This window comes from Lepeophtheirus salmonis, chromosome Z, assembly GCF_016086655.4.
Source record: "Lepeophtheirus salmonis chromosome Z, UVic_Lsal_1.4, whole genome shotgun sequence".
Classification (NCBI taxonomy): domain Eukaryota; kingdom Metazoa; phylum Arthropoda; class Copepoda; order Siphonostomatoida; family Caligidae; genus Lepeophtheirus; species Lepeophtheirus salmonis.
The window spans coordinates 16310636-16335526 of record NC_092584.1 but is presented as its reverse complement, the minus strand read 5'-3'; the positions used below and the strand labels follow the sequence as shown (position 1 = coordinate 16335526).

At 31.5% G+C, this 24891-nt stretch overlaps 1 protein-coding gene across 1 annotated transcript; it reads right to left on the bottom strand.

Annotated features, from left to right (window-relative positions):
* Positions 1-15217: 15217 nt before the first annotated feature.
* On the bottom strand, positions 15218-16292 carry LOC121130142 (uncharacterized). Its single transcript, XM_040725869.2, has 2 exons — positions 16211-16292; positions 15218-16119 (listed from the first exon to the last, which is right to left on the bottom strand). The coding sequence occupies exons 1-2, from the start codon at positions 16214-16216 to the stop codon at positions 15313-15315; spliced, it is 813 nt and encodes a 270-aa protein (XP_040581803.1). The 5' UTR covers positions 16217-16292; the 3' UTR covers positions 15218-15312.
* Between the last annotated feature and the right edge of the window lie 8599 nt (positions 16293-24891).

The window sequence follows — 24891 nt, the reverse complement described above, 5'->3', positions numbered from 1 at the left end:
TATTGGAACATCGCACTCGTTCCCTATCGATGAGAAAAATAAATACACCTGGGACCGTTTATTCTCCTATAAGGAGTAGAGTACAATCAAAGGTTTCCGAATCCTCAACTCAGGCATCATAGTCTTAGTTTGTATTTCTAAATCTATCAGTATGAATATCTCTGAATCAAAAACAGACCAGAATCACGGATTTTTATCCAATGATTTTAAATCGAATATGTGTATTAAAAGAATACTTTTTTAAACACTAGAGGTGGAAAAGATAAGAAATCGAGGCGTGCATTAATGACCTATTTTCTGTCTTTGGATCCAGATTATTTGTCTTCAGGACATAAAATCAAAAGTTTCATCTTCTTGCAATCCAAATTATTCTCTCTGCCTTCCAAAAAAGTTGCATACCTTTTTTACTGGAGGAGATAACGACAATAAAAATGTTCTGACTCTAATCACAAAAAAAAGTTTATGATGTTATTTTGTTAAAGGGTTACTCCGGCAAGAGGGATTGGAATAAAATATGTATGAGCATGAATGGAGTGACTTTTTCTGTAATTAAGGCATTCGGACAAACGAGCTATCTACTCCTTTTTTCCAATATATTATCAATATTCAAATGAAAGACCCGTTTCTCTTCATATTGATTTGGGACTTGAACGTTGACCTTGATGGGTTGACAAATCAATATCCAAATTCAAAAGTCTTGGGCGAGCTTTATGTGGGGTTTAAATTGGTGAACATCTTAAAAAAAGCAATGTCCTGAAGAGAAAGTATCCTGGCAAGGAAAAAAAATCTTATCGGATTGACCTGGCGTTAATGTCTTACAACCTAAAAAAACTGTAGTATATACTTGAGAATAGCAGAAATAGCCAAGAAGGAGACGTGAGTGATTCAGACAAAAGACTTAAAAATTTGCCACAACAAAAAAAAAAATACTCAGCTCCTGGTATAAAAAAGATTATTATTAATGGCAAAGTAATTACAAAGCCTAAAGATAATTTGATTATTTTTTCATTCGGGTTTTCAATCAATAGTCAAAATTGAGAAGGTTTTTTCCCCTAAAAGACGTGGAATGATAACGTCTATTCAGTGGGAAATATTAAGAATTTCGTCATGATAATATTAAGAATTTCGTCATGGAAAAGCTTAAAGCTAACAAGGTGGTTTCCCTAAATTGAGTTTCTGGAGAGCTTTTTAACATGTGCCCAGATGAAACTACGCCTGTTCTGTATAGAATGGTTTGTAAGATGGAAAACACGCGTAGAATGCCTTGATCATTCTCAAAAGGAAGAACAGCTTTGATTCCTATAAAAGGAAATGGGGTAGACTTCAATCACTAGAGGCCTATTTACATATTGAATACCTCTCAGAGAGTTTTATCTGGAGTTTTGTCTTTGTAAATGGAGCCCATATTAAATAAAATATTGGAATGACTCAAAAGGCTTCTTCAAGAAAAGGAAAATTAATTTTGCTTTATTAAACTCTAAGGTACATATTAATTGATGGAAAGCTTACATCCTATGAGCCAATATACCCTTACGAACGAACTTAGATCAATTTTTATGGGATCCGCTACTAGATATATCAACCCTCCTTGAAAATCACAAATGCTGATGACACGTCCTGGATCCTGGCTACAAAATAGGTGAAATTCTATCCATTGGTATCACTCGAACGGGAAATCTAATAAAGTCAATCCTCAGAAGCTTTAGGATTTATAACCCGGACTCTTGATTGCTAGTATTTATATTGGTTTCAAAATAACTTTTATAGATCTAATTTATTGAGGATGTTTTATTATTATTATTCATAGGCTTCATTTTTTTTAAATTTAAACCAATGACCCTTAACTTCCTACACTAGAGTACACTGTTTTTTTTTTTTTTTTATTTGGACTTTTCAAAAGTTCTTATATGAAGCAATAACTTTTAAACGATAATGTTTATTTATGTATATTTATTAACGTGATTGCTTTGTACATACATGTAAGAACTGTTAATAATAATGAAAATTAACAACTATCCCTTAGGAGAGAGAAACTTTATTGAAGAATCTTAATCATTCTTTAATAGAAATAGTAAAAGATCTTGACTTTTCATGGAGCTCTGTTTCTGTATATCACATTCTCACATCACTAATTTTCCTTATTAAACAGAAAAAAGGCCAGAAACCATATGGTGGTTAGCCAAATAAGTTAACCACACCAACTTCTTTTACGTTCTCCTTCAATATTACCATCATATTTCTTTCTTCACAGTGTTTACAGAGTATTTTAATTCAATATTGAATAATAATATTTGGGTCGTTAAAGAATTACAAAAAAATTAGATTTGAAAGAGATGAATAAATATCTTTGATGAAGCTTTTTCTTTTGATTTCAGTGAAGCCAATAGTTTCAATTTTTATTTTATAAAACAAAGTAATTTGATTTCTTCGACAGAAAATCCGCCTCTCCAAGTCAATATTGTTGACAATTTTTTTTTTTTTTGCAATGACGTATGTCGTATGTTTATTTGATCTTTTCACATTATGAACACAAAGAAACAGAAAGGGAAAAGTTAGATAATGTTTACTTAAAAATATCAATAAACCACTTGAATGAGGATTTTTTACTCTCATTGACATGTAACTTTGAAGAAGAAATTGATCAATGTAATAAACATCATATTGTGCATTCCCCTTTATTCTATAAATAATCTATTAACGCATTTCAGGTATATTACCTACACTTACTTTGATCAATTATCAAAATATTGATTTTTTTTTTTAAATGTGGATTTCATGTTGATGAGCATCAAGGCTTGTACATTGAATATTCCTAAGTACAACTGCAAGAATGTCACCTATATTTATAATTATATAGATTTATATTTATGTGCTAATATAAATGTAAGGATCGGGAATCATTTCTTCTACTGCAAATTGGAACTTTTCTACTCAGATACAATAGACATCAAAAACTACTTTCACATTAAAAAATTACCATATAACAGACTTTATTTTTCAACATGGAAGGTAAAGTTTCATAAGATCATATTCCATTACTATTAAAACGTTACCTGCTGAAAAAATTCCAATAATAGATAGCTTCTTGAATGAGATCAAATTAATAACTTTAAGTTACATGGGGGATTTCAAAGGAAAAAATGGTGTAACGTATGACTTTTACGACAATATTGATAAAACAATCATTAGCAACATGGTTACACTATCCAACAAAATATAACATAGAGGTACATCTTAGTCTACTATAATATAACATTATATTTCCATGCCCTTTGATAGAAACAACTAGGCAGGGGTTTCAATAGGATGTAAGCTGGAGGGGCTGTAGCCTCCCCAAATTAAAATAATGTTGCTTTTTACCAAAGATGTAATATTTCCATTTTTTTTTAAATTTAATTTTCTGAAAACAGCTACAGATTTTTAAAATTTTTTCAAAATATTTAATTTTTTGAAAAATACTACGGATTTAAAAGAAATTGTAGTTCACAATTCAAAAAACGAATTATTGCACTAATGGAAAAAGGGAGAACTCATATTGAATTCGAATTAAAAACGGGAATTAGGAAGAGGATTAGCGAGTTACTCTTAGTATGGATCTCCATCATGGTTGAAGAAGGAACACATTTATAATTATAATAGTCAAAGGGATGAACGAACTTTTCAAGTTTTGTTACATCCTGGAGTTATTTAAAGCATTAATAAAATAATTCAAAATAAAAGGTATAACAAGGGTACGCCCCATAATATTTAATATTTGTGATTATTCCTTGTCATGGCTTGACTCTATATTTTACATACATAAGTTTAAGGAGAGTTCTTCATGTTGGCCTTTTAACCCTAAACAAGGGAAAAAACTTCCTCATTACTTCTGGTACTCCTCATAATAGATATATTAATGTTAGTATCATTAATTGATTAGTTCAATACATAATTGTTGAAAAAAATTTATATTGCTATTCACAAATATTAAATTTTTTCGCTAATTTCGCCTAAAAATGTTTTCATCTTGACCATAACATTTTCTAGAAAAAACATAATTATTTAATTAGGGGCTTGGGCGGAATCAATAAACGCTCCAGCCTACCTCGTACGGACGCCCTTGGACATATAAAGGCTTGTTCTGTTAAAATTTGACACGGTTAAGTCAATCCAACTCAGAATAATTGAAGCACACTTTTTAGACCACATTCGAATGATAGAATGACATTATTATGTGACGTAATTTGGATGAAACTTATGAGTTGATTTCGATGCCCCTGAATTATTTTAGGGCAAAGACGGTTTTGGAACTGGATCCAAAGTACAAGATACACTATAAGTAAATAATCTAAAAAGATCTGATACCCGAATCGGCTTTAGGTACCCAAACTTTTACTGATATTAAAAAGCTTATAATATTGCTACATACTAAATCCTAGAAAAAAAATATTCATAATCTATATCGAACATAGATGTATTATATATTGATTTGTGATTATGGTAATATCTACATAAAAATTTGCTTCGCCTGGTTATTTCACACTGCGTTGTCTCATGCACGAACCCATAAATATACACTTTATTTGGCTGTCAGCTGTAGATGTTTTTTCCTCTTCTCTTTTTAATAGTGTTCTTAATTAATCGGAATCAATAATTGGAGAAGAGTCTGTTTTTTGTGGAATCGGAATGAGTTTTGGGAAAATCATATTTAATTTGCGATACTGAGTCTTATTTAAAACAAAGTATTTAACTATTTATTACATTTAAAATATTATGAAGAAAATAAGCCCCCTCCAAATTAAGGAATTTTTGCTTTTTTATAAAAAAAAATAATAATATCGTTATTTTGTTTCCAAAAACTTTAAATTTTCAAATTTTTTCCCCAAAAAACTATTTTTTGTGAATATCCAAGTATTTTTGAATTTTTTATTCGAAACGTTAATATTTGATTTCTTTTTTTTTTTCAAGAGATGGGATTTTTTAAATTTTTTTCCAAAAATTTATGTTATATAAAAAGCTGTAGATTTAAAAAAAATTTAAATATAACATTTTGTCTATTAAAAATTTTTTTTTACAAAAAAAATCCAAAAACCCAAAAAAGAATCCTGTTGACGTCCTAATTGCAAAATAGTACTTTTAAATTATTATTTGAAATATTAAAGAATTGGAATTATATTTTTTTTTATCATCCTATCACTAATATTGATTTGTTCCATACAATTTTGTCTTTTTATGCTGTGAACAATTGACAACTATTATTGAATAATAATTCCACAATTGGAAAAATTGGTAAATTATCAACTGATTTTGAAACTTTGCCTGTATCATTTCCTTTTAATATTTGTGTGGTCTGTCAACATGAAAACAATCATAAACACATATCACTTATTTACTTTCAATACATCCCTAAATTTCATAGATATATTTGAGTCAACTATAGATATTCAATAATTTTTGCTACAGTTTAGAAATTTTATTTCAAATCAAATCTATCAATTTCTCATTTCTATATTCTGACAATTGGTTTTAGGTACTTTAAGTGAAAGGGGTTAAGAAGAATGATTTGTCAATATAAATTGAAGATAATTCGTCAAAGAATACAAATGTACTTTATGCTCAATTTCGAGAAAAACACTCAAGGTGACATTTCAAGGGTATTCATAGGGGCTGCCCCCCCAAATTACGGATTTTTTCCTTACAAACATAACATTCCCCAAAGGATAACACCTTTTTTCAAACTGGCACATACATAATCTCCGTTGCAACTACCCAGTTACGTTGTTCCACCCACGGAATTCGATACACATCGAAGACTCACGCTATTAACGTTCCCTTTTAGGTTAGGTGCTTTATTTTTTGATTTAGTTTATTATATTTTTCTTATACGCAACAACGAAATTTGGTACTATTATTCATTTCTATAATTTGGATTGAATCCATGATTATTGACTCCATATCACGGAATATCCTAAGAATCGTGAAGCCAATATTTTGTAGACTGGAATTAAAGTAAGTTAGTAATAAAATTGATGTAATTTGATTAAATTGACTCAATAATTACTTTTTTAAACGATTATATTAATGATAATAAATAATAGAAGAGATTTGGTCGTAGTTAAATAATATATATGTACTTATTGATTTTGAAATCATGTTTCGGATCTTTTTCTTAATGTGCACTAAATACTCGTCACATTGGATCTAAAAAAGAACCAAAGGCCCCTGCTGTGTCTTTATACTCGTTCCCTTATGTTGAAAGCTTAAAAAGTGCATGGCTTAGAGCAATTCCTAGGCCAGTTGGTGGAGTCTAAGCACCTTTTATTAATTTACGAGTTTGTTATCTTCATTTTCAAGACGATGATTTTGTCAGAGAAATTCAAGATTGAGCTCTGGAAGAGTAAAAAAACAACAGTTAAAATCGGTGGATCTTATCTCCTGTAATAGAGGAGTCCTTTATTGTGCAGATACCCTTCATATCAAGGTATGCAATAGTGACTTCTGATCTCGTGAATATTTGCATCTGTAGTCAAGAATAGAAATGTAATTTCTTACATGAACAATCCACTTTTGTCCTTTGAAAATCTTATATTAATTGGAGGAGAGTTCTGAAAATTAAGTCCATATTAATCGAATTATTCCATATTAAGTAACAAACCAAGCACGCATGATATAGAGCATCAAAGGTGACCCCTCCCCACCTACCAATTAAAGCAAGTTGTGGCCCGGTATAGTTTAGCTATCTCTCTGATACCTGTCTTTTGATAAGGAAACAAAAATTAAACTATGTAATGAATTCGAACCAGAGACAAAATAGGTAATCAAATTTGAAAAACAAAATATACCAACAAGGCAACAACTCGAATAGAAGGGGCACTAATCACTTCTCCGTTAGTAATTATCATTAAACATGATGTATTAATCATAATGGAAAATACTCATGGATTCACGAAAAACCATAATATGAGACACAAACAAATATCCATTATTACTACAACAGAAAAACATCATTTAAGGCTTTTTATAGTAATAAATATTCCATATTTTAAGTTCAAAAATCATACGGAACATGAATTTCAATCAAAAATAAACAATAACAATTTTTATATCTTATTTATTTATAAATTAAGGTGAAATATCTTTTAGGCTAAATGTCCAAAGGCTAAATGGGCTAAGACAAAATAACATGAGGTAAAATTATTCTAAGTCAAAATTACCGATCACCAAATTTTATGTCTAATAAGGAAGCTTTTAATAGCCAACAAAATTCAAGCAAAGAAGTTGTTAACTGATAATTCTTATTCTTTAACTCGTGTTAAAGTTGAATTGTGAGATATGCAAAACCTGCGATTTCTTTAAATTAAATGAACAAATTTGTAACATTATATTTTTTCCGTGAATGGACTTTTACCTAAAACCTTTTTGCTAAAGGACAATTTGCCGAATAAAATTTTACTGAATTTACATTTTTTTCTCTTTCTCCCCAGCAAAGTTTTCATTTCATGAATATTTGCGTTTACTATAATAAAAACCCATAATTAAACATTATGGTTCAAAATTAATATCCTTAAAATATAATTTCATTATTCATAACAAAAACTAAGTAAAATGCTCATTGAAAAAAAAAAAAAAAAAAACTAATTTAAACTTCAATAATACAACATAATTAATCTATAATTAATTAAACACTATAATCTAAAATTATCATCCTTAAATGTAATCTCATTATTCATAAAAAAATTAAGCTAAAATGCTCAAAAAAAATAAAAACGATCAAAACTTCAATAATATAGAATAACATAGAACATCCTCTAACGCAGTAAGTGGTATGACCGCCCCTAGGGGGCGTTAAGGAGACAAATGGGGACAGTCAGAAATCTTCTACTCCAGGCATTAATGAAAATTTAGAGTGCAATTATTTATTTAGTAAACGACACTTAGTCGTATTTAACAAAACTACGAACTCCAAATTTTATTTTATTTTCTGAAGTAGCTCAATTTACAAGTTGATATCATCCATGCTTCAATATCTTTTTATAAATTAGTAGAGTTAAGTTATGAAGCTGACCTTTGGTTTTGTTTCTGAATTACCTTTTAAGAATGTTAGGTTATATTTTTTACCGTTATTATGTCTCAGAACTCATCGAAGAAAAAAAGTGTAGACAGTAATCTGTGGAATGTTTGAAATTTGCCTTTGTTACTTTTCCTTAGAATGTTCAAAAGCCAATGTGTCTCATTTGTGAGACAAAAGTCTCTAACAAGGCGATGAAGCCATCAAGCCTCACTGCACACTTATATAAAATGCATTCAGAAAAAGAGAACAATGATTTGCTCTTACTTACAAGCTTTAAAACACAATTTAAAGTGGAGGAGATCCATTGTTTCACTTATGACGAAACAAGAACAAAAAGTTGATGATGAACTCGTAAGTTGTTTGTTCTTACAATATTGCCAAACTAATTGGTAAATCAGGCAAGCTACATTTAATTGGAAAGCAGCTTCTTTAACCTGTTGTAAGAGAAGTCTTGCGCACTTTAGTTCTTCTCATACTATTTTTAAATCTATTCCTCTTGGTGATGATACGGTTGGAAAAATAATTTCATGAAATGGCTCAAGATATTGAAAAATGTTTGTGTGACATTCTGAAAAAACAAAGGTTTGGCTTGCAGCTGGATGAATTTACGCTACCAGGCAAAGAAGCACAGCTATTAGGGTACAGTCGTTTTATTAAAAACAATAAAGTAGTGCAAGAATGACTGTTTGCTAAGAAATTGGATACATACAGTCGAGGGTGTCTATTTCTAAAGTTGTTGAAGAATTTTTAAAGAAAATGACATACCTATGAAAAACATCATTGCGTATGGTGCTCCATCATTAATAGGAAAGTATATGGATGTTCTTTCTTATTTGAAAAAGGTAGTACTTGATTTTTTTACTATACATTGTGTAATTCATCGGCAGCATTTCGTTGCCAAAAACTGGAGTTGTCGTCTTCATAATTATCTCAGTATTGTTGTTAAATCGGTAAATAAGGTCAAGACCCCACTCCTAAATTCTTGAATATTTTGTTAATTGTGTGGCGATAATTTTAGAAGAACTTGACCGTCTTCTTGTACTTACTTAAGTTAGATGGTTATCCAAAAGAAACTGTTTAAAACAGTTTTACTCTTTTTTCGACACAGTCGTGCAATTTTTACGGGAAAAGAAATGTAGTGATTTGAGTGATGGTCTCTTGGCATGCAAAACAGATATTCCGGATCTAAATGATTTATTCTGCAAATTTAATTATATAAATTTGCAATAACAAGAAGATAATATAAGCCTAATTAAGGCAAAATATAAGGTCTATACTTTCATAAAAAAACTGTGTTTCTTCCGAGAAAACATTGGTCGACAGAATATGTCTTATTTCCATGTCTTAAACCACTAACTGATGTCACTAACACTACTATAGATGATGACTCTTGATATATTGTCATCATTTCAAATCTCTGCAGAAGGACAAGATTGAAAGATACCAAGATTTCCTAAATAAGGAAATACCAGATTGGGGCTAAATTCATCCTTTGATGTTTGTTAAAGTGACACTAATTTTGTAATTCAAGAAGATTTAATTGCTGTAAGAAACGATTTTGAATTGAAGCCTCTCTTCAATAAATCGTACCCTAATTTTTCGTTGCAGAAATTGGAATTCCTGATAGATATCCAAACTTGTGGGATGCCATTAAACTTTATTTCCTTGCTTGCCCATCCTCTTACATGGCTGAAAGGGGATTTAGTGCAGTTTCTATACTTTTTACAAACCAAAGATATTCCCTGTAAATTGTAAAAAGGGGAGGTTTGAGACTACTTCTAAGCAGCATAGACTCTAAAGTGAGTGAACTACTTAGAAAATACTAGTGACATTCATCCCATGAGAAATTTCAAATAAAAACTAATTTTCTTAAACACTTTTTAGTACAGCATTAAAATTCATTTATATATATATATCTGACAATTTGTAATATACAGTTGTGTAATCATGAGGGTGATGAAAAATCATTCAATTATTCTCCCTATTTTTGGCTACAAAAATAATCTCTGACCTCTATCCATTATTATTGAACAAAACTGAAGATATATTTTATTGCTATTCCAACATCATATTTGGTAGAACGGGCCTTTAGTGGAGTTGTTTTGATTCTTTCAAAGCAAAGGATCAAATTTGCAATTATCGAACGTATCGATATACGTCTTCTTCTCATTGAATTTCAACCTACTGCGGAGAAACTAATATCCCAACACCAAGTGCACCAACCACATAAGTAGGAATTGTGAATACCTACTGATAATTTATTTTCCAAATTATATTTAATGTGTAGTTTTCATTATGGAAGAAATGTGTTTATGGGGGGGAGGGTACAAAAGTGTATATGGAAGCCAGGGCAATTAAACCTATCTGAAAAGTTTGAGAAACCCTGCTCTAAAGGATAACATCATTCACTAATGTGCCCTTGATATTGACGACGAATAATTAACTGAAAAGTATTTTCATACAAATTGGAAATCTGTGCAAAGTATTTTTATTAAATTGGATGTATAATTCTACGTAACCCCATCGTATGGAGGTATTTTCAAAGAAAATGTAGCGTATCTTGCAACAACGGCTATAATTATAGATCTTATGTCATTAAGATTAACAACCTTGTATACCCGGTATATGTTCTGTCCTTTAAATGACTTATAATTACTAAGAGCCCCGTTTATTGCCTTTTGTATTTTGAGAAATTTCAGTTATTTGGAAGGAAACACCAAATAGAAAATATCCTTTAATTGCCTCTTTGTTTTAGTTCTCTATAAATATTTGATTAAGGACAATGCACTCCTTAATTATTGAAAGAACTGGACAGTCAACAAAAGCATGACCTCCATTATTAAAAAAATCCTCAACAGTCTTTGTAAGCACTTGAAAACTTTAAAAGCTCTGCCGTTATCAAGAATAGAACCATATATTTCCTTCCATCATTTATCTTCAAAGTGTGTACAATTTTCTTTTCCCAGGATTGATAAAAGTTGAGACCAGATATACAATGATATCCCTTAGCCTCATTGAAAAGATAAACTCTGTTGACCAATTTTAGGTAGCAAGGAGGCAGTGGTAGATGATATACATCCATGCTTTATAAAGGGAAAAAGAACTAACTGTATCCAAAATTGGGTTGCACTTTAGGTCATGGAGAGTAAGGACGTTTTCATCTGTAGTGATTTTTGAAGCTGACTTGGGTCACAAAGACTCTTAAAAAAATGTTTTGTATGATGGTTTTGACGATTGTGTTATTTGATTTAAAACAAAGAATATTTTCCCTGGTTATTAGTTACGAAGCTGCCCATTTCTTTGATAGATAAAAAATGTGGTTATTGGATAAGTAACCACTAAACATTAAATCATTAGAAGCGTATAAAAAAATTCTCCATTCCTTGTAAGGCTTAGCAATAATATCTTTAAACATTTAGAGATAGATTTTGTTAAAAGATTAGCTACTAAGACAAGTCCTCCACCGAATTGAACCCCTGGTCTCTTGAGGACGGGGATGTAACGTTTATCGAGCTATGTACCCAGCCTTTTATCCTCCTCAACTAATCCCTCCTCACCTACAGAAGGGGCAATATATATAACCTGAGGAATCAAATGGTTATTATATAAATCAATTCTCTTTTGAAGATTAAATCTCCTCCGCTGGAGACACCGCTTACGGGCCCTCAAGTTGTCTTTTATATAATTAGAAGTAGCGGGCCCATCCCTTTTCCATTCAACGCCCAATATATCAACTGTGTTAACTGCTGCACATTCATCTATCCTCGAATCCAAAGAAGGATATCAGTGACCTATAGAGAGGGTAAAAGTTTTGTTGAAATTCATCCTCATTCCCAAAACCCTCGTGAACTTTTCGAAAGCAGAAAGTATCATTTCAACTCTCTTTTTCAATTGTTTACTAGAATTTCCTTCAACTATTTGCGTAATAAATCCACCAAGTTCCATATATCGCCAAATAGACACCTGAAACCGTGGATTCATGATTCAAGTAAGGGTTTAAGTGCTCCATTGCAGTTAAAAAGGGGAGGGGGAAGCCGTACACCCTTGTTAGCAGCCTTTTTCCAAGTTTATGGGATCAATCTGGATTCTATTCAACAAGATAGATGAAATCCCATTCTACGAAACTGCACAGATAGGAAACGTTTTGGTAACTTTTTATTTTACGGCTCGTGGGATAAATGTAAGAATGATCCAATCAAAAGCTTTACAGAAACCTAGTGCAATAATTGCTGCAAACTTGTTCCTCAACTTTGTTGAGTTAATGTCCCCCTGTATATTCCTGGAAATGTCTGCAATGTGGTTATTTTTTGGTTGCTGACCTATCCTCCAAATTAATAAAGGTTCGATTTGCTTAGCCAATACTTTGGCTAATATTATATATGAGTCGTTTATAATTTAATGGCCTTCAAGGCTTATTATTGTCCCATCACCTTTTAGGAATCAAAGATATTCTAGCCTGTCTAAGAACAGCTGTGAGATTCCCTTTTGTCTCCATATCGTTTCCAAATCTCAATAGGTATGGAATAGTGTCCATTGGGCATTTAATGTGTATCTTCCCTTTGAGATTACTTGGGCCTACTGCTTTATAATTTTTATAATGGGGATTTATATCATGGAGTATATTCTCCTCCGTATATACTGAACAATTCCTCACTTTCTTTAGTCTAGGAAATCCCTCTTTAGACTCTCCCAACAATATTTTGGTAAAACTCATGGAAATATTTGTGAATAAACTTTGGTTCAGAAAGTACTTCCCTTTTAGTTACTATTTTATAAAATCCTCTAGTAGATATTTCATTTGTTAATAATATACTTTTCAATCTTGTGTTGGGATTTCCTTTTCATCACAACTTTTTTCCTCATTTTTCCTTCAGGAATTCCTACAATGTTAAAAAAGTTCCCCCCGTTATGCCTTGCATAAACATGGAGCCTGTCTTCACTATGTCTTGAACATCCTCCTTTCCTCTTCTTATTGATCAAGGTAATGGTTGTATCTCGAATAAATTTTACACATATTCTACATAGTTTATTAGAGGATAATGTAGAGTCAAAATAAATCCTCTTTTAATTAATAATTATCTGAGTTTTATGATTCTGATTTTTTTGTTAGAAGGATTGGTATAAAATTACAAGTTGATCAATTTCTGGTCAGAACAAGATTCGAATCTGTAGGTTACTTTTTTGTAGTATTGTATAATACTCTTCGAGGGTAGGGTATGATCAATTCTTGAGAAATTTTTTCCCCACCTCCAAGAAACAGTCTCATTCACATCGGAGCTTACGGGTAGATCAACATTGTTCAGTTCATTGATTAATTTTGTAAGTATGGTAACATTTGAGTTAGATTTTTTTTTGCTTTTCAAGGGTTAAATTAATTATGGATTGAAAAAAGGGGAACGACTTTTTATAAGGGCCCTATGTGTTTATAATATCTAATTCCAAGTCGACTGTGTGGAAATACCTTGGTGTAATTTAGATCTAGCAAAATAGCTTGAGTAATTCAAAAGAACATGAAATGCATCAAGAAGATGATACCTTAAACTTAATATCATGCAAGCATATTACATGGGGCCTTAGTGCTAGGATTCTTTTCATCATTTTGTGTCTGGGTTTACGATCCCATCTTTCTCCATAGTTAAGGAAGACTGTTCTTCGCATACCTGTATTCCTCTTAAGATCATAAAAAATGGGCTGATTATTCATTGAAGTCTTTGTGGCTATGTTGCGTATGTAAAAGTTAAGGGTTATGATATTTCATTTTCTCAAAAGAACCCCATCTAATTATTTAGTGTTTTCAACGGATGTTCCTGGATCAGGAGATGTTCTTTTATAAGTAGAACCAGACCTCATTTGACTGGATGTGATGTAGTCAGTAATATTGAATCTCTTCTTGTGTTTTTTTTTTTTTGGATTCAGATGAAGACTAGTTGGGCATTCTCCTGGCTGAATGTACATTTTGCATAAGCGCAATTTTTGCAAACATAAATTTGACAGAAATACCATTTACAACATTTGGCCGAAAGATGATATTTAATGTATATATATAAAATGATAGCTTGATAAATAGGTATTAATCATATGATGTATCTGTATACGATTATATATTAATACAGTTTGTTGGTTTCGTTCTTGTGTGCCCCCATACCAACATGAATAAGTAATGGACTAGTATGGCCAGTGGCTACGCTTTAAGTAACATAAATATTTAGGGCTAGTCAAGAATCCTGACTGTAAAGACCTAAAGCACTTATAGAAAACCAATGAAATTTGATAAATTTACTTATGCATTAGTTTTAACTTTCAAATTTAATAAATTAATAGTACTTCATAAATAACACTTTTAATTTAAAAGCATTTAGAAAAAACAACTTTACAAACACTCTTAGATTATAAATAAGTTTTAAACAATACTATTTTGCTATCAAGGGCTTCCACAGGATTACATTTTAGGAAGGGGTAAAATGTTTAAGAAAAAATATTTCAAATATCTAATTTGATATTTGAAAGTTTTTCAACAATCCACACACTTATTACCAAATAATTAAATTTTTTGGAAAAAAATTTCAAAAATATACTGCTTTCCTTGAAATATGAAATTTTCAAAAATCTACATCTGTTCACAAGAAATTAAATTTTTTCATAACTACATAGTTATTCACAGAAAAGTAACTTTTCGAAAAAAAAAAATTTAAAATCAACAAAATAATTTTAAAATTCAAACTTCTGAAATTCAGCAACATGACTTTAAAATTCAAACTTTGGAATCCCTTTACAACTAGAAAACATTGGTAAAGAACATTATTTTCAAATGCCTATTAAGGTCAAAAAACTTTACACACATAATTTTTTCATTAAAATACCACAAAAGATCGAATTAAAAGCTCATCCAAAAAAATAAAACACAGCCGTTTATATGAAATTAAAACTGTATTTTATTAACTCAAAATGTAATATAACTATTGCTTAGAGCTTTCACAATCACAATATTTACGAGTTTTCTCATATTACCTTGAAAAGTGATTTAAAAAAAAATTGTAATTTGCAACAAAATTAATTTTTGTGGATGGTTCTGGGCCTGAAATTAAAAAATTATTGTGGTAGTGTGCCTAAAAAAAGCTTTTGCATCCGAAAAGTTGGGCTTAATTCAATTTGATTTTAACAACTATCGTCATTATTTTATTTATAGCTCTGAGCATTAAGTCATGTCTTGAATCAAAGAATTAATTCCAAAACAATCAGTGATATTTAGAATAAATAATAATTTAAATAGAATTATTTGATTTTGATAGGTTAGGCATGATAAGGAGCTGGGTGATGAGGGGCTGGTTTGTGAGCTGGAGTGTAGGGATCATAGTGAGCTTCTCCCTCGTATCTGACATCAGCAACATATCCAGAGTACGCATCATCGACCTTGTAGGAAACGATTTGAGTACGACCATCGGGAAGACCAACTCTGTATTCACCAGCGGTGGAGTATCCGTCTCTGTTTTCGTTTTGAGCAAAGTTGGTTCCTGCATAGTCATCAGCGACGGCATATCCGTATTGGTAGACGGCAGGGGTCTCATAGGATTCAGCGTGGTAGGGAGACTTGTGAGCGGGAGCTGGGTGATAAGGAGCAGGGGCTGGGTGGTACGGAGCTGGGTGGATGGAGCTGGAGCTGGGTGATAAGGAGCAGGGGCTGGGTGATAAGGAGCTGGGTGGTATGGAGCTGGCTTGTGAGCAACGGGAGCTGGGTGATAAGGAGCAGGAGCTGTGTGGTAGGGAGCAGGCCTTTGAACAATGTGAGCTGGGTGATAAGGAGCTGGGTGATAGGGGGCAGGTTGGTAAGGAGCGTGGACTGGAACATGAGCTGGAGCATGGACAGCAGCAATGGGCTTGTGGTCAGCATGGTAGGGGTTGTGGACATCAGAGGGATCAGCAGCAGGTTGGCTAACTACGGAAGCATGATGAACACCATGAGGTTTGTGGATGGAGGTGTGGACGGGAGCAGCATGTCCATGTTGGATGGTTTGATGGCTGGATTGATCAGCGGAGGCAAGAGCCAATAGAGCAGAAAGAGCGATGAATGCCTGAAAAGGAGATGAATTGTTATACCATGGTTTTTTTTAATGAGTTGTCGAATTGACTCTTGATTAATAGAGATGATTCTTTCGTATTTACCTTCATTTTAAACTGTGATTGTTTGATTCAGTGAGTTTGATAAACTGATGCTGAGATACCTCTTGTCTCTTTCTTATATACTGTACTCATTTTTTGTTTTGAAGAAAATTGTATTAAAAAAGCGTCAAACCACACCCTAGTTGAGGGAGCAACAACATGCGTATGCGTACACGTGAAGACTAAAAAAATACCGATATTCTTAACCATGGATACAAACGGGGATAAATATGTAGAGTTCTTATATAAAGATAATTACCACAATCAAATAATTATTATTATAAAATATGGAGACTATAGGAATATATTTGCAACGTGTATAACAATGTAAATGTACATTATTTGGTATTTAATCTTATTGTCAAATGTAATGTAGGACATCGATTGTTTGAGATTCATAACACCACAAACTATTTCAATGCCCTCGTGTTGGCCTGGGTCGCAAGGGGTAATGTGAGATAGTTAAAAACTTCTGCCAAAGCATCATATACATCCAAGAGACCCGTCTAATATCATTGTATGGCTTTGCTTCTCATTGTGGGATGATACTTACAGGAATATTAGCTTTCATGTTTTGGAGTAGTTTCATTCTAAAATGCACCACTTATTTCTCTTTATTTATTAATAGTAAATTCCTTTATCCTTTATTAACATATATATCTCATTCATTACTCTTTAATGCATTTATTAGTAATTATAATCATATTAAAACCTTATACGGTCAAATGCATTCTAAGCTCATAATATTTGAACACGTTTAAGGATAAGTTTCCCCTTAAAAAATTCTTTGTATGAAGGCTCTAAGATGATCTTCATGTACAACTTCTAATCAAATTCCATTTGAAAACATCAAAACAAATGATAATACTTAAAGAATTAACTATCAAAGGGGGATTTCCAACATAGAGTAAAACAAATTTTTGATCGAATCCCCCTTTGAAAAATAAATAAGAAAGCAATAATAGAAAAGCCGGGGTCTACTATATCACAAACCACAAGAGAAGACTTACACACTCTCCTCAAATACGGTAAGTAAACCTTTTTATTATGAAACGTAGTATGGTTTCTACAGTCAATGCGTTTGAGAGGTGTATGTAATATTCATTTCCACCTTGCATTTTTATAAATAATGTCTTCTTGTTAGATTATCCAAAGTTCATTGTTATTTTTTATAAACAAAAAACCATAATTTTTTGTGTCAAATCTTTGTAAAACATTTAAATCAAAGGTGAGCTTTTAACATATCGACGACTATTTCTAAATACCTAGGTGTGGTATACACATGAGTAAGGTTGTGCCTTTATCGGTCTAGGTGTTTCGGTTCTTGAACCACTAGAACTGGAACGGACAAAGTCTAAACGAAACCGTAATAAATTGCATATTGATCTCGGTTCTTGTGTTTCTCTTCCGTAGAATATACATAGAAAATACAATATAATTTATAAAAAATAAATTTACTTTAATCAACAAATTTGTGGTTAGTAATTTGTGCGTTTTACAATTATTTTTTACGTCGCCAGGGTGATACAGTTGTATCTGAGTTTCAAATTGATAAAGACTTCTTATGTATCTGGAAAAGTGGAAAGGGATGAGGTAGATTATGGATCCAGGTACACTACACAGCTTGTTGGGCCCTATAATAAGATAACTGGGGTTTCCCAACTTTGAGTCAGAATCAAAAATTAGGAACTATTATGCTATAGATCTGATAAAATCTTCAATTATTAGTTGTTGAAGAAACACTCTCAAGTCAATGGTAATCACTCATAAACTTACTATTCAGTTTGAACATTTTTTTATTTTATAACAGGAGTACTCAAGTTTTAGAATTACTCTGATACTAAAGGATCAAATTCCTGTCATCAATGAACATATTGAATATAGTTATAAAATTTATTTGGAGGACTGCTGATAAAGTGAGTCATTTGTCTTCCACAAGAGGATACTTTTATGAAAACAGGAAATATTTGATTTTAATTAAATGTTCTGGTTTTATTTTTTCAATACATGTTTGAAAAGTTTTATTTTTTGCAAAAAATTAATAAAAATCCCAAATTTACATTTAAGATATATTCAATGTTCCTTCTTTAATTCTAAAAATATAAATAGCTATTTGACAGATAATACTTTTTTTTTGGGGTTCCCCAAGGTTTTACTACGCAAAAAATGAAATTTCTATAAGATTGAATTATTTTAAAAATGAACTTTGATGTATTAATTTATTTGGATTTGTAAATTTAGAACTTCTAAATATTTTGAACTATTTCATTTTACTACAGAATAAAATTTTCGATTCCAAAAACAAGATGTTTCCCGAACATAAATCATTAATTTTTGAAAAAAATAAATAATAATAATCAAATATCTACAGCGCTATTCACAAAAAGTTGATTGTATGATTTATTCATAGATCAAGTATCTACCCTCAAAATGACTTACTTGTACCATAAATAATTTCATACTTTGCTTTTTTAATATAAATAAGCAAAATAAAATTCGAAATACAATTTTAAAATTGAAGAAAAGAGGCCTTTACTTTTATCTTTGACCCAAGCTCCTCTCACTATAAAACGGACCCTGATCCTAACTTATAAGGTGTATGCATTACCTTAATTGTATTTATTCCAAATTAAATTCGAAGAACCGAAAGAATTACGATGATGTCCTGCCAGTCTTCTGACACGGGCTCAAAAGAAGTAATTGATCTTTTTTCTTTTGTCAAAATATATATAGGCTGAATAATTCGTGATTAACAAAAATTGTTTTAGTGTATCTCGACATTAGAAAAAATTCTTGGACCTGACGCATCAGCTTCAGAAATGCAGGAGATTCGAAAGAAAAAGATCTTGAAAATAATGTATAATTCAAGGAAGAAGCACAGACAACAGGTTAGTCAATATTCATTAAACCATCTTTGCTTTTTTAATAAGTATGTAGTATAAATCCTTTTTTTTGTTCTTAGTCAGTGGTTGATCATGAAGATGTCTGAAGACTTTTAACAGAGTTTACTATTTGTTTCATTATGCGTGGCAATGGAAATCTCATTCAAAATTTCACATTAAAATTAATGACTGAAAACCCGTCGTCAACATTTACAGACATACATTCTCGTTTCCTGTGGTTAATAACTTTCTTTATGAGCTTTGTAGAAGATTGGCAAGTCGAATTACAAAAGGTTGAGTATGTACTTTATTCATTGGCCTTTTAAGCTTGATAGCTTGGCTCTATTTAAATTTCATTTCAGAGCAGTGTTTACTCCGGTGATCATATCCTTTATTGTATTTGAAGGTTAACAAACATTTGAAGATCATGAGATTGAATGAAAATCACCTATGTATAATGATACTGTGGTCAAAACGCAAGAGTGTCGTCTTCACTGAGTTGTATCTGCATTGAAGTACATTTCAATAAACATTAATTCGATGGAAAATAGTGCAGATAACTCTAAAAAGTGTTTTAAAATAGATAAAATCATATTGTTACAAATAGAACTGAGAAACTTTCATTTTCTACTGATTTGGAAATTTAATGAATCTAATCAGACAAGGTACTTTGTCAATGGTGCCATCATGTGGAAACAAAAGCAACTTGTAATGTTCGAAAAAGTTCTCATGTACCATTGAGTATAAACCTGTTCTATTTTATTGTGAGGCTCACCTCAACCTATTTTTAAGCCTAAAATTTATATGAATATATGTAAAATTTAGCCTGCCCTCAGGTCATGAAATTCAAGCCCGAAAATTGGTCAATTTTTTTACAACTTTTTGACAAAAATGTAGTTAAGTATACAATGATGAACACATTTTTGTAAACAAAAAGCCCTAGAACCTTGTCAATGTCTATTGCTTTTCTAAGGTTCTTTTTTTTTTTTTTTTGTATATAATGTTTTTCTTATTTGATTTGTTTTCATGAATTTATAGGGTAAGACCTTTTCTATGTTTAATTGTGTAAGACTATAATTGTTAGAAAAGTAAAGCTTATTAAAAGGAGCTTTTTACTTTTTGACTATGGTTTTCAACTAATTGTATTATTGCTTGAAGAAGGTATTTATTGTGAACCTAAGGAGCTTTGTCAGTTATTATTAATTCTATTTCCCTTTTGGCATGCCCATTGGTAACATGGAGATTTGAAATAATTTCTTGAAAAAGATTAAAATCGGAGTCATTACACATTTTTCCACTGAATTTTTTAGCCTGCTATGCTGCATACTAGATATTGTAAATACTTTCCATGAGAGTGGTCCTATCAAATCAGGTAATTCAACATTTTCTTCAGTTCGGGAATGTTGGGTTTACCATATGGAAACTTCTCTGGAATTTCAAAGGAAAGCAGCTTTGAAGTCATTGATATCTTGGTACTATTCTCTACTTTATCGTTGAATAAAACTTGGACAACCAGCTCTTCTGTAAATTAAGATTTGTATCTTATAATTTATCCTCTAATTTTTGATAGTTTAATAACTGCCTGTAAAATTTTAAAATAGAAAGTTGAGCTTCAGTAGATAAATGTCCTTTAACCAATAAGGCCCATAAACAACTCTTGTGATTCAGACAAATCTTTCTAAAGGATTCATGTTTTCATTTTAGAGATGCCATAAAACAAGCTCTTTGAAAAGCTCCTGGTTTTCCAACATGTCTGAACTCTGATGGGCTTCCTAGTAAAGCCATAATATGCTCTGTAATCTCCAAATAATCATCTGAGAGAAATTACTTGTTATGCCACGCAAATTTAATTATCCAATAAAATATCTACAGTTGAAGAAGATGTTTTTCTAGAGCTCTTTCAATATCAACTCCACAAGTATTTGATGATGTTGTATCGTAAAACATTTAATATCATTTTGTAATGCCATTGAATTCTCTATAGAGACTTGGATATTACTTCTCTGAAAGTGTATTTCATTTCTTTGGGTGTATTTGTGCGTGTTTCTGCCTAGTATTAAAACATGTTTTATATAATTGAAAATATTTCAAAACTTGACAAACTGTTGGTAAATAAATGACTTAAACCAGTATACTTATGACTAAATTAAACAAAAGAGAGCCTAAAATATAAAAGAAAAATTAGTTTAAAATATTATAAAGTAAAATATTGATTTCTAGTTGTATCAGAATAAAAATATATTGAAAAAAAAAAATGAAAGAATAGGTATTAGAATTAGGTATATTCACTGAAATATAAAGTTTTCATGTGCTGAAACAATAAAATTTGTATCAAGTTTCCACACTTTGGAAATACATCATCATTTTCAAAACATAACATAATTACAGGTTAAACATTATCAGCTTTTGAATTGATTATCGATAAGTGTATTAATTGGGATGTATTTACCTGCAGAGAGAGATAAAGATTGTCCTAGGATACCATTCGACTGGTCAATTGATCATCTGCGAAATATTTATAGAAAACTTCTTTCTATTCGACATAAAGAAGCACATTTGGATGACAATTTTGTAAAGTAATAATATTTTGACTTCCGTCTTCCTGGATATTAACAGATTCTTATTCATTCATTTTCTAGGCCCAAACTTCAAAATATAAAAATAAGGAACGAGGGTCATCTATAAACCTAATTTAGCTTGATTTGTCACCATCAAGCCATATTTGTAATTTCATATTTTTCTCATTGTAAAAAAAACAAAACTAACATAGTTATGTTTACATTTTTTTAATGGTCTTGTCCTAAGAAACAAAATATTTTTTTTACCCGGGTACATACGAATAGTTGCATTCTGGACTCTGGTATATTGGAGTCATTATCCTGATATTATAATACCTGTTACATAATCATGTACTATCTATTAATAGTGATGAAAATCTTGTGTACAAGAGTAGTCTGAAAAGTTTCCGACATAATGAAGATAAAAATACTTTTGTCGGATTTTATGTTTTATTTTTCAATATAGTATCCTTGTGATACGACACACTTCTTTTTCCAGCAATGCTCCTATCCCTGTCACCCGGTAGTTTTTCCTACAAAATCATTGTTTTAGGCTCAATTACTACGAGTTGGATTAACTTGGACGCGTCAAAATTTAACACAATAAGTCTTTATATGTTTGCTAATGTTTGAATCTATTTAAATGGTTACACTTTCAAAAAAATTATAATAAAGGGGAGCTTGATACTCAATTTTGTCCATTTCACATTTAAACTGACATTAACTCACTCATACAACACTTACCTAACAACTGCACGTCCAAAATTGGTAAGTTACTTTCACCAGAGACTAGAAAGATGTGACTATCTATCATATAAGTGTGTTCCCATCTTCACGTAGAAGTCGACAACTTTTTTGAGTTCCCAAAGAAACCGCAAATCAAATTGATAACTCTGACAATTTGAAAAATGTTTTGGAGGAGGAGAACTCAGCAAAGTGTCTATTAGCCAATATAAAATTCGGCAATGTGTTGCCACACGTTTGTATTATTTCCATGTCTGAATCCAAGTAAATTTCAAACCAACATGTTTTAGAGTCAAAATCAATTCTTCGACTTAAAAAATGACTCATTCAATGTATAAGTTGAAAAGCTTTGAATCCCAAATTGAATCTATTTGGGAAAGGAAGTTTCGGCACTCAGGAATTAAATAATGATAACAACTGCTAAGGAAAAACGAAAAAAAATAGAGAAGAAGGAGTGTCGTTATACGTTTGTGATCATGTTTATTTTGTTATGATAAATCTTAGTGGTTTAGTGATCTTTAATGTACCTTCCGTCTACATCGAAAGGAAAGTGTAGATTTGGTCAAAGGATGGTGTCGGATGGGGGCCGTCGAGGAGCAGCAGGGTACGCGGATTGGGAAGAATTTGACCTCCGGAAGTGATATTGTTGAGAAGTTAGATAAAAATGGAAAAAAGAAAGGTTCAACATATTGAGATCAAGAAAAGAACGAAGAAAATTCAAGAAGAAAAATAGATCAACAACAGGTTGACTATAAACCTAGTCTGTAATTCATAGAAATATTTAGAGACGGATCATAATAATCTGCTTTGGAGCAAAATTTATATTGAATGGAAAGATGATAATGGAGTTCATCGAAAAGGAATTTCCCCTAACATTTTCAATTATGAAAAGTTGTCTAATAGTAGTGAAATTCAAGAAGATAATATCAACCTTATTAATGACTGTAAAAAGTGGAGCAGGGTTTATAATACTTACTATGAAAACCCCAATAAATGTTCCCTTGAAGCTTATCCACTTAAAAGAACTGCACATTACAAGATAGTATGTATTCATTGAATATTGATCAAGGGATATCATTCCCTGTGAGGGTACAAAAAAGAATAACGTTGTTACAGAAATGGAAAGAAGAAAGGTTCAGCATGTAGAGATCAAGATAAAAAGAATAACGATTTTACAGGAACCTGTCGAAGTAACAATTATAAATGGAGCCGAGATTCATCTTGTGAAGCTGAAGGAAATTATTACAACTAAAGAAATTAATTAATTAAATTACAAGGACTGTGGATGTATATAACTCTGTCTTTGATGAAGATGAACCAGAGTGCTCGGTAAAGAATGTTGAGGAGATCTCAACCAATCCGGAAAGGTCTTAATGTAGGGGCTAAAGCTGCACAAACAGGAATTAGTAGGAATTATAACGAACGTATTGAACAATTACAAGAAGAAGTATGTAACTGGTTGAACATCTGGAAAGTTGCAAACGCTATTTGCCTTGGAAATGACTGGATAATTGAGAAATCGAATGGAGGGGGATCCAGAAGCCTACGCCAAGTCCTGAAAACACTAACTTGTTTCGCGTTATTGAGATTACAATATAGTCACCCCTTTATAAGAAGATTCCAAAAAGGACATCAAGTCTTGTGAAAGAGTCGGAAGAGAAGAGATCAAAGTAAAATATCGCTTCTGAAGATGCCACAGACATTGGAGAGATGAAGGAAAGAATGGAACCTGATACTGATTTATGAACGAATTATGAATATAATGTGACTTCTATTGCCAACTATGAGAGGAGAAATAAAAAGTATTGAAATATGTTGGAAAAAATAAACTTTTAACTTGTTGAGGATTAAAAAATAGACATTTGGGTTTAGTTTTACTACTTATCAAGTTTTTGAAACAAAAGATTTTTTATTGCAGTATGTAAAAAAAAAAGGATACCCGATAGGAACAGTGGCACTTTATGTCCCAAATGTTGATGCCCCCTTTTTTTGAAAGATTAAAAATAGTTTTAAGGAAAATTATACATCAAGATCAGTAAGGGGTTGCCCCTGGTAAAACCTATAGAGGACGCAGTGAGGAGTTTGCAATACTTGTTGGAGGAAAAAGAAACTATTCTAGCATTTCAATGATTTGAAAAAGCATTTGACTCTGTTTCACTATTCCACAAATCATTTGAAGAAAATTACGTATTAAGCGAAGAGGAAGATCAGTGATTCCCATAATCAAATCATTTCCACAGTAACTTGTTGGAACTCCTACTATGATGCCTACGCACGTATCATTGAAATGTCCCTTGCCAACATCAGTAAACTTTGGACACAGCTTACCATGAAATGCAGGAATAATAAGGAATCCAAGAGTTAAAAAAGTAGTTCTCCGATATAACACTGCAATACCACCCATTGCACTTTCTCATTAGACTGTAATGTAAAGATTAATACAAATTCAATTAACGTTGATTGTAGCCAGTAAGGTTAAATATAATATCGAACTCAAATA